This window comes from Drosophila takahashii, chromosome X (genome assembly GCF_030179915.1).
Source record: "Drosophila takahashii strain IR98-3 E-12201 chromosome X, DtakHiC1v2, whole genome shotgun sequence".
Taxonomy (NCBI): domain Eukaryota; kingdom Metazoa; phylum Arthropoda; class Insecta; order Diptera; family Drosophilidae; genus Drosophila; species Drosophila takahashii.
The window spans coordinates 13,993,311-14,010,500 of NC_091683.1; the positions used below are offsets into that span (position 1 = coordinate 13,993,311).

Here is a 17,190-nt window from a genome sequence, read left to right on the forward strand (position 1 = left end):
ATTCGGCCTTCTTGTGAAATAATGTTGAACCAGCCGCGAATGTTGTAAGGTTTGAAGATGTGCTTCAACAGTGCGTTTCACAAGTGTAATTTGGTTACGGAAAAGATTGAAAGCCGCAGAAAACAATCCATTTAACATGGTTGGCATTGATTTACGCTTGCATTTACGTGTTGTTTAAACAACTGATATTACTTTAGGCTCGAAAATTGTTTCAGTCGGTGACTCTATTAGCTAATTCATTTGAACAGACTTTTAATTGTTGTCTGTTCTTCAAACTGACTGTTTGGCTCACTTCATTTTTGCTCAACTTAAAAATTGACTTTGTAAATTTCTCTCAAAACTACAGAAACTGACTTCCAAAGCGGCCACTTATACTGCCTTATGGTCCCGAAACGCACTGTATCTAGCATATGTTCACTCACTCGATCAGCATGCATAAATAGATGTTGTAGATATTAAAATTAAAGCAAATACATACAGTAAAACGGCAACAAATTTATAAATATTATTAATATTAAATCTATCTATACATTAATAAATGTACAAACAGAATATTGTTATAACTGAAAAGGAGAATGACTTTAAAACGGGAAGTGTTGGGAAATTAAGCAAGGTTTTTTAATACAAAAATTTAAGAAGATCGTAAAAAAATTCTTAAAAAATCATACTTCCAGAATTCAACACACTTAATTTATTTACCCAAGGTAGAGTTAAAAAAACCACACTTTCGATTTCGTTTTCGGAATTTACTTTGATCTTTATTAGAAAATTATTGCGAGTCTCTCAATAGAATGTTGTATCCTTACTCATATCGTAATTCATAATTAAAAACATCTTTACATGACTACAGGCGATCGATCAAATTTTATTGACTGGTTACACTATACTTAATTCTGCATTCGTAAACGTTTTTTTTTTTTAACTTTTGCTTGCCCGATGGGAGTTCAATTCAATTGATTAATTTGCTAGGTGATCGTAGTAAACAAAATAGGGGGTGATGGGGATTAGTGGATAGGAACTAGGGGTTACTAAGGGGGCATATGAAGTCCTCGCAGGCAGGGAGGATAAAGGGAGCTGATCCTGCGAGGACACAAAACTAAAGCGGCCCATACATTCGTATATATGTACGGTTCGAAGGGTTAAATATTATTAACTGATTAACTGACAACCCGCGCGTGTTCGCTCGATTACGATATCAAGACTGATCGAAGGATGGGTAATGGATATTGGAGTTATATAGTATATAGTTATAAGTAGATGAGAGAAATGGAAATTCACCTCGTCTGTATTGTATCATGCCTAATACAGTTCTACACGAGTGTCTCTCTCTGCCTTCTCTTTCACTCTTCTCTCTCTCATTCTCTGATCACTGATCACTGATCGTTCGTTGATCGCCGATAGCTGATTGCTGGTTGCTGATGATCGATGATTTCTGGATTTCTGGTTATCGGATAGTGGATTTCGCCTTGTCTGTCGTGAAGAAACATTTATGTGGGGAGGTGTGGCATAGAAGTTACCTGGTTGGTTCTTCTTTCTCTATATATATATCTCTCTCTCTCTCTTTTTCCATTTATATATATCCCTCTCATTCATTTCTATATATTTTCGGGTTCCGTTCTTCAGTTGGCGGCTCCTGCAATGTGTTTGCGGAAGGAAAAAGAGTTAGTTAAGTGAGCCAGACCAAAAGTTCGAGGAGGTATAAAAGTGGGTAGCGCATCTTAGTCTAAATTTCGAGCTGATCGTGTGTGGTTTATTTATTTATTATTATTTTTTGTGGCACGAACAGTTGAGAACATACATCTACGAGGGGTTCTTTTAGCTCTGAACAGAGATTGAACCGCAAGAATAGGCTTAATCAATGTGATTATTTAATTTTCGGGGTCGGGGGTCAGTCACAATTTACCTGTTGGTGAAGAGGAGGGGGGAACATGAACATACACTTGTGTATGGGTTTAGGAACTCTCGAACTCGAACTCGAACTCTCTCGCCCTCTCTGTCTGTGCTCTGTTTGCTGTCTCCCTCTGCTCTCTGCCTATGCTTGTTTTTATTTTATTTATTTTTTTTTTTTTTGATTATAATTTAATTTAGTTTAGCAAAATCAATTACCTCGTGGTTTTTCGTGGGTGTCTTGGAATCTTGGCTTGAAGATTTCGCTGGGGTTAGTTTTTTTTTTTTTTTTTGTAATCTTAAGAAATACCATAGTGCAGGGGGGATGGGAGGGGCATAACACCACAACAATGAGAGAAGGATACAAAAAAAAGGAATATGTAGAGCTACGACGGCAAGCCGAAGCCTCGAGATCCCCTTCCAAGGGAATAGTTCTCTAAACTCGTAATATTCTAATGTAAAATGGAGAAATTTAATTTGATTTTTTTCTTTTTTAAGTTTAAAAATTTACAAAATGTTTTAAAGAACTGGGAGCAAATAATTTAAATATTTTTAGAATCGGACTCTTTTTAGGGATAGCTATCTTTGAAAGCTTCATCCTTGGAAAGGGACTTTCGGTGGTTTAATTTCATCGATTGATCAAATGTACCTCTCTCTCTCTTTTTCACGCCCATAGTCCGTCACTTTCTCTCTTTTTCGGGATTTCCGTTTTTCCTGTTACAAGGCACTACGACTACGTACCTCTTCTTTGAAACTTTGGAACTCGAAACCCTTCCCATAGCACACAAATGACCCAGCAACCCAGTCGCCAAGCCAAGCCAAAAAGCACATGCAGTACGAGTCTCTCTCTCTAAGTCTCTATATATATTACTATATATACATTTATCATTTATGGGTCTTGAGGTTTGAGGTGTGTGTGTGTGGGGGGGGTGGTGTGCGGATTGGGGATTGCATGAAATGCGTGGATCTGTTTCTGTTGGGTTAGTTAAGCGCATAGAGATAACAGTAAGGCTTGGTAAATACCTGTTTCAGTCACTGTCCCACTCCCAATTGCAAGGGTAGCGTCCGTATCGCCCTAATCCCCCGACTATCTCCTGGTCTTAGCGAGTATAAATGGAATATATAATGGAGTATATATCTGAACACTTGGAAAAATATAATAGCGAATTTTATGGATAAAAGAATAGTTGATCTATAAGCTATGGAACATATATCACCAACTGAATAAAGCTTGTTCAACTCCTCTAATATTTATTTAATTTCTCACTATCCTTTATATGTTTATTTAAAAACTTTTAAAGTTATAGATTTGGATATAAACAAAAAATAGTATGAGTTTAGGATAAGTTATAAAAAAAACTAAAGAAGTAATTTAAAATACGTTTTAGTAACCCATTCCCTATATACTACATTTCGTTGGTCCGTCTGTCCACTTAACCTTCGTGAAATCCTCGATGGATCGCAACCCAACTGGGTACACAGATAGAGATCGATATGGTATATATACGAGTTATGGCACGAAAACGAGTATGTCTACGGAGTGTGGAGTGTTTCGCTTTACGGGTCTATCAAGTGTGTTCGACTCACCTCAGCGCACTCGATCTGCCAGCTCGGAAACTGTTTCTTTTAAACTGTTTTTTTTTGATACATATTATTTTGGAAATTGTGTTAATGATTTTTTGTTTTTTTTTTTGGGGGGTACCTCGATGCTGCCGTTTCTTGCCCAGGCAGCAGCTGCTTACTGAAGATCTTGATCGTATATATGTATATATATTTTGCGGGGCTTTGGGAACTGCTCCTGACTTTCTGCTTATGTGGTGCTTGCTTTTCACTTGGTTTTCATATATTTTTGGTCTCTAGTAGCGGCTGCGACTCCGGCTGCGGCAATGTCGCTCGCGGCTGTCGTGGCGGTAGTGATTATGATTGTGATTGTGGTGGCTCCGGTTGCTTCGGTTGCCACCGCCGCCTCCACCTCCTCCGCCGCCGCCACTCCGCGAGTACGAGTGATGGGAGCTGTGGTGCGACTTGTGGTGATCTGGAACAAACAAAAGGCCGAGTTAAATCAAGTCCAGAGTGCCGTGTGCAAGGGCAAAGCTCGAAACTTACGGTGACGCCGATCCGAGGGCTGGCGATTCTGGACGTAGTCGCGACTTCGCTCTCGGTACTCGTTGCGCGGCTCCCTGAAAGGATTCCCAAAGAGATAATCAGCAATTAGATACTTAAACATTTAACTATTCAATACAATATAGAACATTCTATGACATCACATGGTCTGGCAATAGAATCTAGTCAATTTCAGTAGCCAAGTGATAAAATAGACGCATTACTCATAGTCACATTGAACGGCAGAATGCCAAATTTTGTTGTAATTAAGTAGAAAAAGCAAACAAATGGGATGTAGCTGGATTGCAGACTATGTAGCAAACATAATTGATATATATTACTAGCTTAAAGCCTCTTAAATCTATTTTAAATCCTCACCGTCGGTTGTCGTAGGAGTGGAAGCGCTGAACGCGACCCTCGCGCCGCCGTCGATCCTCCTGCTCGCGCTCCTTCTGCCGCGCATCGTTGATCTCGGCGACGGCGTTGCGCAGCTTGGAGTAGCCCAAGTGCTGTTTGCCCATCAAATGGTCCTCGATCCGCTGCTGGGCATCGCCGACGATCAGAAAGGCGCCGCAGATCTCGCACACCTTCATCTGTTTCTCGGGCAGCGAGTCGTGCGACCAGCCAGCCGTTTTGTTCTCGCTTTTGTCTGCTTTATCCTCGGTTGCAGCGGTTGTAGCGGTTGCCTCGCCCTCGCCCGCTTCCGCCGGAGTGGCTTCTCCTGCAGAACTGGGAGCAGCCTCCGGAGGCTCGTCACTGGCGGGGGTGGCAGGAAGTGGGGTGGCTAGCGGCTCCTCGCTGGGACTCGAGGCCCCCGGACTGCTGGGCAGTTGCTCCTCCGGCTTGTTCAAACTAATCCCACTGATGGCCTTGTTATTGGCCTCGTGCTGCTGCACCAGCTGCTCCTTCTCCTCCTTCAGCTCCTCGCAGAGGGTCATCAGATCCTGGGCCTGGTCGACGTCGCCCCGAATGCCCGCCTCCTCGGCCTCGGAGAGCAGCTTGCTGATCCTCGCGTTCAGGTTGGCCAGCTGCTCCTGGTGCCGGCTGAGCGGAGCCGGGGCATTCGGCTGATCCCGCTGCATGAGCAGCAGGCGCTGCTTGCCCTTCTGGATCTTCCTGTCGACGTCGTGCAGCATGACATTGCAGAAGCGCAGGAACTCGTCCTCGTACTGCCGCTTGCGCTGCGAGGGACGGGCCTCCTCGTAGAGATGGCGGGCCTCCTCGTCGTGGATGCGGGCACAGGGACCCAGATCCGCGCGGGTATTGATGAACAGATCGTGCGGGCAGAACTTGACGTTGTAGAACTGGCAGAACTGCGGGCGGAATATAGGAATTACTGAGGGACGGCCCCTTTTGCATGCAAACTCACCTCGGGATCCTCCCAGTTGACCTTGGCGCCCGCCTCCGAGGGATGCAGGTTGCGGTTCCTGCCCATCAGCTCGTCGAGCATTTGCCTGGCGGCGTCCACCATTTCGGGAATCTCGAAAAACTTGCGCTGGGAAAATCTCCCTCTCTCAACTCCAAAAAACGGGGGGTGCACCCAGAAACTGGGCTCCAGCGACTCCAGGGGCGCCGCGCACCGGGTTTCCTGGCCTGGCGGACAGCTGCAGCCACTCAACGCACGTGCAGCGTTGCGAAACACGTGTTTGTTGGCTGTTTAACCGACAAATTCGCCAAAATAGAATCAATAAAATTATTTCACAAAATTCGTGGGCTATCGATAGCTTTCTTTATGTTTTCGATATTATCTTCTTTTCAAAGCAGTTTCTTTTTCGATTTTAGCAAGCAGTGCTTAGCTATCGGTATCGGCTATTTGAAAAGAGGCGCCAAATAATTTAGTATTTATTTAATTCATATTATATTTAATGTTTCTAGAAATTTTAAAGAGGAGTTTAATTCATTAATATCATTAGGGGTATTTTGATGCACATACATTTATCTTGAGAAAGTAGTTTTAGAGCTCTTGTTTTTTGAAGATATTCTAGATTTTAATTAAAAAATGACAAAATTTTAGAGCCAAACATACATACATTTATCTTAAGATCTATCTGTCAAGCTTTTTTGAAATGTAGTTTTAGAGCTCTTAGTTTTTGAAGATATTCTAGATTTTATTAAAAAATGACAAAATTGTAGAGCCAAATCCTTATATTCTCCTTAATTCACACTTATTGTTATATCCGACAAGCATGTAAATTGAAGATTACCTATGCTTGAAAACTGAATTCAAAAGGGCGAATAAATAAATAAAGAGGTATATAAAAATGAAAATGCCTTAATTTTAGGGTGACCAAAATGCAACTGAGACCCTAGCGAAGTGGCATCCCCGGGGACCAGCGTTGCCACCCCCTCGCAACTGTCAGAAAAAGGCGCCAAAAGTTGGCCAAGCACGCAGCTGTAAACATTCGCGAAAAGCAAACCGAAACAAGCGCCTTTCCCGCCGTTCATTACCCAGTTTAGAGCAAACATCGACCCGAAATGGATGTGGCAGATGCTCAGGTCGGCCAGCTGCGCGTCAAGGACGAGGTGGGCATACGGGCGCAGAAGCTGTTCCAGGACTTCCTCGAGGAGTTCAAGGAGGACGGCGAGATCAAGTACACGCGACCGGCGGCGAGTTTGGAATCCCCTGATCGCTGCACCCTGGAGGTGAGCTTCGAGGATGTGGAGCGGTACGACCAGAACCTGGCCACGGCCATCATCGAGGAGTACTACCACATCTACCCGTTCCTCTGCCAGTCCGTTTCCAACTACGTCAAGGATCGCATTGGGCTGAAGACCCAGAAGGACTGCTATGTGGCCTTCACGGAGGTGCCCACGCGGCACAAGGTGCGCGATCTGACCACCTCCAAGATCGGCACCCTCATCCGCATCTCCGGCCAGGTGGTGCGCACCCATCCCGTCCATCCGGAGCTCGTTTCGGGCGTCTTCATGTGCCTGGACTGCCAGACGGAGATTAGGAATGTGGAGCAGCAGTTCAAGTTCACCAATCCCACGATCTGCCGGAATCCCGTCTGCTCCAATCGCCGCCGCTTCATGCTGGATGTGGAGAAGAGTCTGTTCTTGGACTTCCAGAAGATTCGCATTCAGGAAACGCAGGCGGAGCTGCCGCGCGGCTGCATTCCGCGCGCCGTCGAGATCATCCTGCGCTCGGAGCTCGTGGAGACGGTCCAGGCGGGCGATCGCTATGATTTCACGGGCACTCTGATCGTCGTGCCCGACGTGAGCGTGCTGGGAGGAGTGGGCACCCGGGCGGAGACCAGTTCGCGGCACAAGCCGGGCGAGGGAATGGAGGGAGTGACCGGGCTAAAGGCCCTCGGCATGCGGGAGCTCAACTACCGCATGGCCTTCCTCGCCTGCAGCGTTCAGGCCACCACAGCGCGCTTCGGTGGCACCGATCTGCCCATGTCCGAGGTCACGGCGGAGGATATGAAGAAGCAGATGACGGACGGCGAGTGGCACAAGATCTACGAGATGTCCAAGGACCGCAATCTCTACCAGAATTTGATCAGCAGTCTCTTCCCCTCGATCTACGGCAATGACGAAGTGAAGCGCGGGATTCTTCTGCAGCAATTTGGCGGCGTTGCCAAGACCACCACCGAGAAGACCTCGCTGCGCGGCGATGTAAACGTGTGCATTGTGGGCGATCCCAGCACGGCCAAGTCGCAGTTCCTCAAGCAGGTCTCCGATTTCTCGCCGCGGGCGATCTACACCTCTGGCAAGGCCTCCTCGGCGGCGGGACTCACGGCGGCGGTGGTGCGCGACGAGGAGTCCTTTGACTTTGTCATCGAAGCGGGCGCCCTGATGCTGGCGGACAATGGCATCTGCTGCATCGACGAGTTCGACAAGATGGACCAGCGCGACCAGGTGGCCATTCACGAGGCCATGGAGCAGCAGACCATCTCGATAGCTCGCGCCGGCGTTCGGGCCACTCTGAATGCCCGCACCTCCATTCTGGCCGCCGCCAATCCGATCAACGGGCGCTACGATCGCTCCAAGAGCCTCCAGCAAAATATACAGCTATCCGCGCCCATTATGTCGCGCTTCGATCTGTTCTTCATCCTCGTCGACGAGTGCAACGAGGTGGTGGACTATGCCATCGCCCGCAAGATCGTCGATCTGCACTCGAACATCGAGGAGTCCGTGGAGCGGGCCTACACGCGCGAGGAAGTGCTGCGCTACGTGACCTTTGCGCGGCAATTCAAGCCGGTAATTGGAAAGGAGGCGGGCCGGATGCTGGTGGAGAACTACGGGCATCTGAGGCAGCGGGATACGGGCACCTCGGGCCGGAGCACCTGGCGCATCACCGTGCGGCAGCTGGAATCGATGATCCGGCTGAGCGAGGCCATGGCCAAGCTGGAGTGCTCGAATCGGGTGCTCGAGCGGCACGTGAAGGAGGCCTTCCGGCTGCTCAACAAGTCGATTATACGCGTGGAGCAGCCGGACATTCACCTGGACGACGACGACGCCGCCGACGAGGGACTGGAGATGGACCTTCAGCAGCAGGACATCGATATGGAGAACAATGGGGCGGCGGCGAATGTGGATGAGAGCTTGGATACAGAGGGTGCTACGCAGCGGGAGCAGAAGAAGAAGTTCACGCTGTCGTTCGAGGACTACAAGAACCTCTCCACCATGCTCGTGCTGCACATGCGCGGCGAGGAGGCGCGCTGCGAGGTGGAGGGCAGCGACACGGGCATCCGGCGCAGCGACGTGGTCACCTGGTATCTGGAGCAGGTGGCCGAGCAGATCGAGTCCGAGGACGAGCTCATCTCGCGCAAGAACCTCATCGAGAAGCTGATCGATCGGCTGATCTACCACGACCAGGTCATCATTCCGCTCAAGACCTCCACGCTCAAGCCGATGGTTAAGACGATTCCGGAGGACGAGCAGGCCGAGGACGATCCCCTGCTGGTCGTCCATCCCAACTACATTGTGGAGTAGTTAAACTAGTTACGTTTCTGTTGCCACATGCTTTTTTTTGGTCACCTAATCTTTGTATTTTTCTACTTAGCCGTAAGTTTAGAGCCTAGAATTCCAAATCATTCATGTTTTCGCCTAAATAAACGTTCATCTCAAGTTTAGCTGCGTTTCTTGTTATTTTTGGGAACTAATCATCGCTTTACCTTAAATAAGCCATGTTTTTCACGCTGTTTCCCTTATTTTTTAAATGTTAGGCTGCAAAAAATCCATGTTTTTCTATTTAGCTGTAAGTTAAGAGCCAAATCATTCATGTTTTCGCCTAAATAAACGTTCATCTCAAGTTTAGTTGGGTTTCTTGTTACTTTTACTCCAAACAATCCTTGTTTTTCAAGTTGTTTCCTTTATTTTTCGGGACCATTGGCTAGTTATCCATATTTTCTTTTCAATTTAATTGTACAGATGCGTTGATAGATGGCCTATGAACTAAAAACGAGGCCATCCTACTTCTCGAACGTGTAGTGCTTCCTTCCGTCGCCCGGATATTGCTTGGCGGCCACCGGGCGGTACATCTTCTTGTCCTCCAGCCAGTAGTAGAGGGCCAGGCAGCCGGACATGACGCCCAGGAAGCAGACGAAGTAGTAAGAGTTCTTGTAGCGCGGCTGTTCCGCCTGCGAGTAGCGATCCTCGCTGTACAGATCGTGATTGGCAGAGATCTACGAAGGGGGAATTCGAATTTAGTAGGTATCTATGGATCTAGAAACCAGTAGATCCCCTTTACCGGCTCGTGCTGGTTGCGCTTGTGCTCCGGATAGTCCCAGGGATAGTAGTTGTCCTTGGCCTCCACGCCCAGGCCGCCGCCCACCTGCGGATAGTCGCCGTAGCCCAGGCCGTCGTCCGCGTAGGGTTTGTACTCCTCCGGCAGGAGGTAGTACTTCTTGGCCGCCGCCAGGCGCTCCTTCTCCGTCTGCGGATAGGGCGCCGGCTTGTAGTCCTTGTTCCAGCCAGCCACTGAAGGAGAAAATCGGGTTATTAGCTGGTTTTAGTCCGCATACAAGAGTTACGTAAACAAAACAGGGGAGCACCGGATTGCTGGTCTCCTGGCTCTCCCCCCACTGCCACTTACTGCTCCTGACCGCCTGGCGAGCCACGGCGGGATTGGCGGCGCACAGCTTTTGGGCCAGGGCCACGGTTTTCACAAACGCCGACATTGCTGGCTCGCTTCAAAATAAAAAGTTACAAATTTATTTCCGATTCCGATTTCAGCAGAAACAGCTGTTTGCCTGCCGATGCGCAACAATCGTGCTTGGCCAGCGTGAGCTATCGATAGTTGGCGAGCGATAGTTATAGCGCGTGCAGAAAAGTTTAGAAATTTAGAATACAGTAAAAGCTTAGTGTTCTCAGGTATTTTACACCAAAATACATGTGAATTTGATTGAAATCATTTAGAATGCTGCTTTATTTTTTTATAACTAGTTTTCATAAAATGGAACTTTACCAACTATCGATGCCACCTATCGATACTCGCATTCTGCACCCGCGCCTCGAAGTTTTGTTGTTGTTTTTTGTTGTTGTTGTGGTGGGCTCGTCCGCGAAAGATCACTTGGCAAACTTAATTTATTTATTAACTACCGATCCGACTAAGAAATAAGCATAAAGATGGTGCTACCGTTATTGCAGCGTTCCAGCCTTCGCGGCGTTCAGCAGATAACGAAACCATGGGCTGCCATCGGAAGTTTGCGTCTGGTAAGGAATCGAAAGTATATATTGGATATATATTTCCCTTGGATATGCCAGATAAAATGGGCCTTATGTAACTCTTGTTTCGCTCGTAAACCGCCTAAAAAGTGCAAAAAATGCATTTATTTGTAAACATAACAAGAGTCGTAAAGAAGTGCAAAGGAAAATGCATAAAAACCGAAAACCGGCGTTTCGTAATCGTCGTTATACAATGGAAAGTGGAAGTGACCGCCTTCCAGCCACTGGAATACTGGATTACCGATTCCACACAACTTCGACCACTTGTGGACAAACTCCAATTGGAAGCGGCTTCATTGATTTTTCCGCTCAATTTTTCGCACGTTTCTTTTTTTTACTTCTTTAACTCGCACTCAAATCACATGATAGAAAAACAAAACCAAAACAAACTCACACCGCGATAAAAAAACCCACGAAACGAGTTGTAATTCAAGAAATTGTGCTGCTCAGCAAATTCTTGTTTTCGGCAATTCAATTAAAACCGGTTAATTTTCATATATTCGTAGGCTTGGTTATATCCATTTGACGACCACTGTAATACACTCCCCTGGTACTTTTGATAATTCAGATAACTAACTATATGGTAGAACCAGATAGTAGGGATAGTCGGTCATAAATAACACCCATAAACCCAAGGAATATCACACTGGTGGTCAAAGTTATAGCATCGAAAAGAAAAAGATTTCAAACTATTAAATTATATTCAAAAATTCAAAAAAGCTTTTTATAAACTTGGTACCCAAATTCCAGATTTGTAGAAGTATCTGGAAATATGGGATTTGCATACTGCTTAATTGAGGGAATTTTTATTTTATTATTTAGAATCCTAAAAGTTTCCAAGTTCTGTAACATTTTTAATATTTTTTTAAATTTTTGTCAATAATCAATAATATCAATAATTTAAAAAAGCTATCAATAAACTTGGTACCATAATTTCAGATTGTAGAAATGTCTAGAAATATGGAATTTGCATACAGCTTAATTAAGAGAATTTTTTTTATTATTTAGAATTCTAAAAGTTTCCAAGTTCTGTCAGATTTTTCATATTTTATTATTATTATTTAGTTTTTTAATAGAAATTCTATGCCTACCAGAAAGTTATCTTTTCTTTGAAATCTCCTTGGTTAATTTTAAGTTTCCATTACTATTTATGTGCTCTGTGCTGTTTGTTGTGTGCCAAAGCGCAGCTGATTAGCAAAGCACCCCATGCCAAGTAGGGTCTTCAGAATTCCGAATTCCGTATTCAGTCTTCCCCCTCTTTTTACACCTCCACCGCCACAATTCCCTATACTTTTCGTTGAGAGCGCTCTTTCAAGAATCTCACACTCGGGTTTCAGTTGGATTTTCTATAGGGTAGAGTCGGCGCCCGGTCTTATCGCCTCAGTTAACTTTGAGCAGCAGCCGTCGTCGAGTGTCGAGTCCTCTGATTTCGGGTTCTCAATTGCGATTGCTCCGTTCTGATTATCTGCCATCTATCTCACCTAAAATGGTCATATACACATTCGTTATAGGCCCCTCTTTTAATCTGGTAATTTTCCCCAACAGGCCTCCCAGGAATTTCGCGTGGAGAGCGACACCTTTGGTGAACTGAAGGTTCCGGCGGATAAATACTATGGCGCCCAGACGATGCGATCCCAGATCAATTTCCCCATCGGCGGAGCCACCGAACGGATGCCCGTAAGTATTCCCATTCCCCTTAAAATATAATCCCCATCGTAACTCTCAAAAAGTAATTAACTCACGTCGTTGTGACAATTAAAAGTTGTTTATCTAACATGATGGAAGATTTGCAAAACAAATGGGTTCTATCATTACTTACTAGAATCTCCAATTCATTGCTTGCCTTTTTTTTTTAAGATTCCAAATGGAAAAACACAAGTATCAATCATTTTAATTGCATTTTCAATGACCACATATCTTTTTTACTTATATTTAAAAATAAACTTTCGACTGATAGTTACTTCTTTAACTTCTATTAAATATTCAAGGCTGCAAAAGTAGCGAGGTTAAGCTAATTACAAAGTATAATAATGTTGAAACTTGGCTTTGCTTACAAAAGAAAAAAACACTTTACTGCATTCTTATTTAATATGTTTATTCAAGGTTTAAAAATAGCTGCAATTCCTTGTAATTTATGTAAAATTGTTTAAAAAGAGCTTGAGAGCTTAAAAAGGAAAAAAATATAGGCGAAATATTTAATTTAATTATATTAAGAAATATGCTTTAAGATATTAATTGAATTTAATTTCAAGGCTTAAAAAAGCTGCAATTCATTGTAATTTATGTGAAATAGTTTAAAAAGAGCTTGAGAGAAAGAAATATGCTGTGAGATAATAATAAAACCACTTGAAATTCCAGAAACCCGTCGTCCAGGCGATGGGCATCCTGAAGAAGGCCGCCGCCGAGGTGAACAAGGAGTTCGGACTGGACAGCAAAGTGAGCGAGGCGATCTCGAAGGCAGCGGACGATGTGATCTCCGGCAAGCTGTACGCCGACCACTTCCCGCTGGTCATCTGGCAGACGGGTTCCGGCACCCAGAGCAACATGAATGTGAACGAGGTATGTTTGTATAGCTCTTAAATAGTAACTTCTTTCTAAAACCCATCTCTTTACCCAACCAGGTAATCAGCAATCGCGCCATCGAGCTGCTGGGCGGCAAGCTGGGCTCCAAGACGCCCGTGCATCCCAACGACCATGTGAACAAGTCGCAGAGCTCCAACGACACCTTCCCCACGGCCATCCACATTTCGGTGGCCCTGCAGCTGAACAACAACCTCAAGCCGGCGATCAAGACGCTGCACGATGCGCTGCGCGCCAAGTCGGAGGAGTTCAAGGACATCATCAAGATCGGGCGCACGCACACGATGGACGCGGTGCCCCTGACTTTGGGCCAGGAGTTCAGCGGCTATGCCCAGCAGCTGGCCTACGCCCAGGAGCGCATCGATGCCTGCCTGCCGAGGGTCTACGAGCTGGCCTTGGGCGGCACTGCGGTGGGAACGGGTCTGAATACGCGCAAGGGCTTCGCTGAGAAGTGCGCGGCCAAGATTGCCGAACTCACCAACCTGCCCTTCGTGACGGCGCCGAATAAGTTCGAGGCTCTGGCCGCCAGGGATGCCATGGTGGAGGTCCATGGAGTGCTGAACACCATCGCCGTGAGCCTGATGAAGATCGCCAACGATATCCGCTTCCTGGGCTCCGGTCCGCGTTGCGGTTTGGGCGAACTGTCGCTGCCGGAGAACGAACCGGGCAGCTCCATCATGCCCGGCAAGGTGAATCCCACGCAGTGCGAGTCGCTGACCATGCTCTCCGCCCAGGTGATGGGCAACCAGGTGGCGGTGACCATCGGCGGCTCCAACGGGCACTTCGAGCTGAACGTCTTCAAGCCGCTGATCGTGTCCAATGTGCTGCGCTCCATTCGGCTGTTGTGTAAGCTTGGGCTTTAGCCTGTCTATCTGTATCAGTTGTATATTATATTATATATTTTATTATATTTTCCAGCTGATGGCAGCCGTACCTTCACTGCCAACTGCGTGAACGGCATTCAGGCCAATCGCGAGAACATTGCCAAGATCATGAACGAATCCCTGATGCTGGTGACGGCCTTGAATCCGCACATTGGCTACGACAAGGCGGCCAAGATCGCCAAGACGGCGCACAAGAACGGAACGACGCTCAAGGAGGAGGCCATCAACCTGGGCTACCTCACCGAGGAGCAGTTCAACGACTGGGTGCGGCCCGAGCAGATGCTGGGACCCAAGTAGTAGGCCATCTGTCAACCATTTCATCTAGCCTGTCGGGCTTAAGTTCGTTCGTTTGTCAAGAGATCAGAGATCAATCAATAATAACCGAAAATGCTGAAGCAAATCCAGGGATTAGGCCTGGTTAGGCGCCATCTCTGGGTGGCCTGCGGTGGCCTGCGGGCCAAGGAAGTGAGTAGTGGTGGCAAGGGCAAGGGCAAGGAGAAGGAGAAGTTCCGCACGGAGAAGGACACCTTTGGGGAGCTCAAGGTGCCCGCCGACAAGCTTTATGGCGCGCAAACGATGCGATCCAAGCTGAACTTTCCCATCGGCGATATAGCCGAGCGCATGCCGGTAGGAATGGGAATTGGCAACTGGGGAATTAGGGCTGGCACTCCTAAATCTAAACTCTCACCCAGATGCCGGTCATCCAGGCGATGGGCATACTGAAGAAGGCCTGTGCCGAGGTCAACAAGGACTACGGGCTGGACAGCAAGATCTCGGACGCCGTCTCCTGCGCCTGCGACGATGTCATCTCCGGCAAGCTGTACAAGCAGGGCCACTTCCCGCTGGTCATCTGGCAGACCGGCTCCGGCACCCAGTCCAATATGAACACCAACGAGGTGAACGGGAATCTAAAAGATATCTTCGGGCTAAGTATTTGGGATTATCTCTATTTTACGCCTAAAATACTCCAATCTTTGGTCTAATAGTGGTCGGATTTATTCATAGATTTATTTATGATCTTGTTATCTGTTCAAAGCAGTATGTATTTTTGCTGTAGGACCATTTTCGGCCAAGTTACAGCAAAATAACAAAAAGGAAAAATTCCTTTTTTTACCAAAAACCTAGATCCCAATTTTTCACAGAAAAATAATTAGTTTTTTGACCATAGCAAGGGAAATATTGATCCGAATATGGATTGTCATACCTTTCTGAACTCTTAATTAAATTTCCAATCGATTGGCATTTAAACCTAAAAATTTTATTTTTTATTTAATTTTTTGGAAAGAATCATGATGTACCCCCTTATAAAAAAATTGAAAATTTGCAAAAATTTTATTTTTTCAAGAGCAGCCGGACAGTGTTATGGATTTATTTATTATATTATTATCTGTTTAAAACAGTATGTATTTTTGCTGTAGGACCATTTTTGGCCAAGTTACAGCAAAAAAACTAAAAGAAAAAACTTTTTTTTTACCAAAAACGTAGATCAAAATTTTTCACATAAAAATAATTAGTTTTTTGACCATAGCAAGGGAAATATTGATCCGAACATGTATTGTCATACCTTTCTGAATTCGTTATTTAATTTCCAATCGATTGGCATTTAAGCCTAGAAATTAAAATTTTTGTCAACTTTTTGCAAGAAATTGTGATATCAAAAAATTAAAAAATTTAGGGAAATTTCCTTTTTTTAAATCATCCGACATTGTTTGCTGTCAGCAAATTTGGATTTAATATATAATACGTATATTTCTAGGAGCTTTAAAATAAACTCAATTTATTAGGTTTTGTTAAATAATAATTCTTTAAATACCTGATCTCTCAGGTAATCAGCAATGCGGCCATCAAGATGATGGGTGGCGAACTGGGCAGCAAGAAGCCGGTGCATCCGAACGACCACGTGAACAAGTCGCAGAGCTCCAACGACACCTTTCCCACGGCCATCCACATCTCGGTGGGCATGGAGCTGAACGAGCGGCTGGTTCCGGCGGTGACCCACCTGCGGGATGCGCTCAAATCGAAGTCGGACGAGTTCAGGGACATCATCAAGATCGGACGCACCCATCTGATGGACGCAGTGCCTCTGACTTTGGGCCAGGAGTTCAGTGGCTACACGCAGCAGTTGACCTATGGCCTGGACAGGATTAAGGGCTGTTTGCCGCGGGTCTACGAGTTGGCCTTGGGTGGAACTGCCGTGGGAACGGGCCTGAATACCCACAAGGGATTCGCCGAGAAGGTGGCCAAGCGGATTGCCGAGCTCACCTGCCTGCCCTTCGTGACGGCCCCGAATAAGTTCGAGGCTCTGGCCGCCCGGGATTGCATGGTGGAGGTGCACGGAGTGCTGAACACCATCGCCGTGAGCCTGATGAAGATCGCCAACGATATCCGACTGCTGGGATCGGGTCCGCGTTGCGGACTGGGTGAGCTGATGCTGCCGGAGAACGAACCGGGCAGCTCCATCATGCCCGGCAAGGTGAATCCCACGCAGTGCGAGTCGCTGACCATGCTGTGTGCCCAGGTGATGGGCAACCAGGTGGCCGTGACCATCGGTGGCTCCAACGGGCACTTCGAGCTGAATGTCTTCAAGCCGCTGATAATATCGAATGTTCTTCGCTCCATCAGGCTGTTGGGTGGATATATCTCTATATATATCTACATAATTCCCTCTTAATCCTAATAAATATCTTCCTTTTAGCCGATGGCAGCATGACCTTTAGCAAGAACTGCGTGGAGGGACTGCAGGCCAACAAGGAGACGATCGACAAGATCATGAACGACTCCCTGATGCTGGTCACCGCCCTGAATCCGCACATCGGCTACGACAAGGCCGCCCAGATCGCTAAGACGGCCCACAAGAATAAGACGACCTTGAAGGAGGAGGCCCTGAAAACGGGCATCACCGAGGAGCAGTTCAAGGAGTGGGTCAATCCCAAGGAGATGCTGGGGCCCAAGTGATCCTATGTGTAGTTGCAATCAACGTTATCAGTTAAAATGAATAAATTCCTCATGTATAGTGCTTAAAAAGATGTAACGGTTTGGTTTTCAAAATTAAAAATGGTTCGAG

General features: G+C 46.3%; 5 protein-coding genes across 7 annotated transcripts; 3 read left to right on the forward strand and 2 right to left on the reverse strand.

Moving 5' to 3' along the window:
* Positions 1-731: 731 nt before the first annotated feature.
* On the reverse strand, positions 732-5,730 carry LOC108067795 (luc7-like protein 3). 2 transcript variants are annotated; one of them, XR_011419680.1, is made up of 5 exons: positions 5,360-5,730; positions 4,369-5,303; positions 3,994-4,067; positions 3,590-3,922; positions 732-1,633 (listed from the first exon to the last, which is right to left on the reverse strand). XR_011419680.1 is itself a non-coding variant. In XM_017157000.3 (4 exons), exons 1-4 carry the CDS (start codon positions 5,459-5,461, stop codon positions 3,744-3,746), a joined length of 1,290 nt encoding a protein of 429 aa, XP_017012489.2. In that variant the 5' UTR covers positions 5,462-5,730; the 3' UTR covers positions 3,501-3,743. The 2 variants fall into 2 exon arrangements, 1 of the variants encoding a protein (XP_017012489.2); XM_017157000.3 differs by lacking the exon at positions 732-1,633 and having other exon boundaries at positions 3,501-3,922.
* A 394-nt stretch (positions 5,731-6,124) lies between these two features.
* Positions 6,125-9,068, forward strand: Mcm6 (minichromosome maintenance 6). Its single transcript, XM_017156759.3, has one exon. It carries the CDS (start codon positions 6,466-6,468, stop codon positions 8,926-8,928), a length of 2,463 nt encoding a protein of 820 aa, XP_017012248.1. The 5' UTR covers positions 6,125-6,465; the 3' UTR covers positions 8,929-9,068.
* A 219-nt stretch (positions 9,069-9,287) lies between these two features.
* On the reverse strand, positions 9,288-10,282 carry ND-ASHI (NADH:ubiquinone oxidoreductase subunit ASHI). Its single transcript, XM_017156829.3, has 3 exons — positions 10,031-10,282; positions 9,686-9,915; positions 9,288-9,620 (listed from the first exon to the last, which is right to left on the reverse strand). Exons 1-3 carry the CDS (start codon positions 10,113-10,115, stop codon positions 9,408-9,410), a joined length of 528 nt encoding a protein of 175 aa, XP_017012318.1. The 5' UTR covers positions 10,116-10,282; the 3' UTR covers positions 9,288-9,407.
* Positions 10,283-10,458: 176 nt separating this feature from the next.
* Fum1 (Fumarase 1) lies at positions 10,459-14,526 on the forward strand. Of its 2 annotated transcripts, none has more exons than XM_017156809.3 (5): positions 10,459-10,650; positions 12,208-12,339; positions 13,021-13,221; positions 13,284-14,088; positions 14,161-14,526. In XM_017156809.3, exons 1-5 carry the CDS (start codon positions 10,564-10,566, stop codon positions 14,421-14,423), a joined length of 1,488 nt encoding a protein of 495 aa, XP_017012298.2. In that variant the 5' UTR covers positions 10,459-10,563; the 3' UTR covers positions 14,424-14,526. The 2 variants fall into 2 exon arrangements, with proteins under 2 accessions (XP_017012298.2, XP_070075001.1); XM_070218900.1 differs by lacking the exon at positions 10,459-10,650 and adding an exon at positions 12,004-12,151.
* On the forward strand, positions 14,514-17,157 carry Fum2 (Fumarase 2). Its single transcript, XM_017156799.3, has 4 exons — positions 14,514-14,753; positions 14,819-15,022; positions 15,952-16,756; positions 16,822-17,157. The coding sequence occupies exons 1-4, from the start codon at positions 14,514-14,516 to the stop codon at positions 17,079-17,081; spliced, it is 1,509 nt and encodes a 502-aa protein (XP_017012288.2). The 3' UTR covers positions 17,082-17,157.
* Positions 17,158-17,190: the final 33 nt, after the last annotated feature.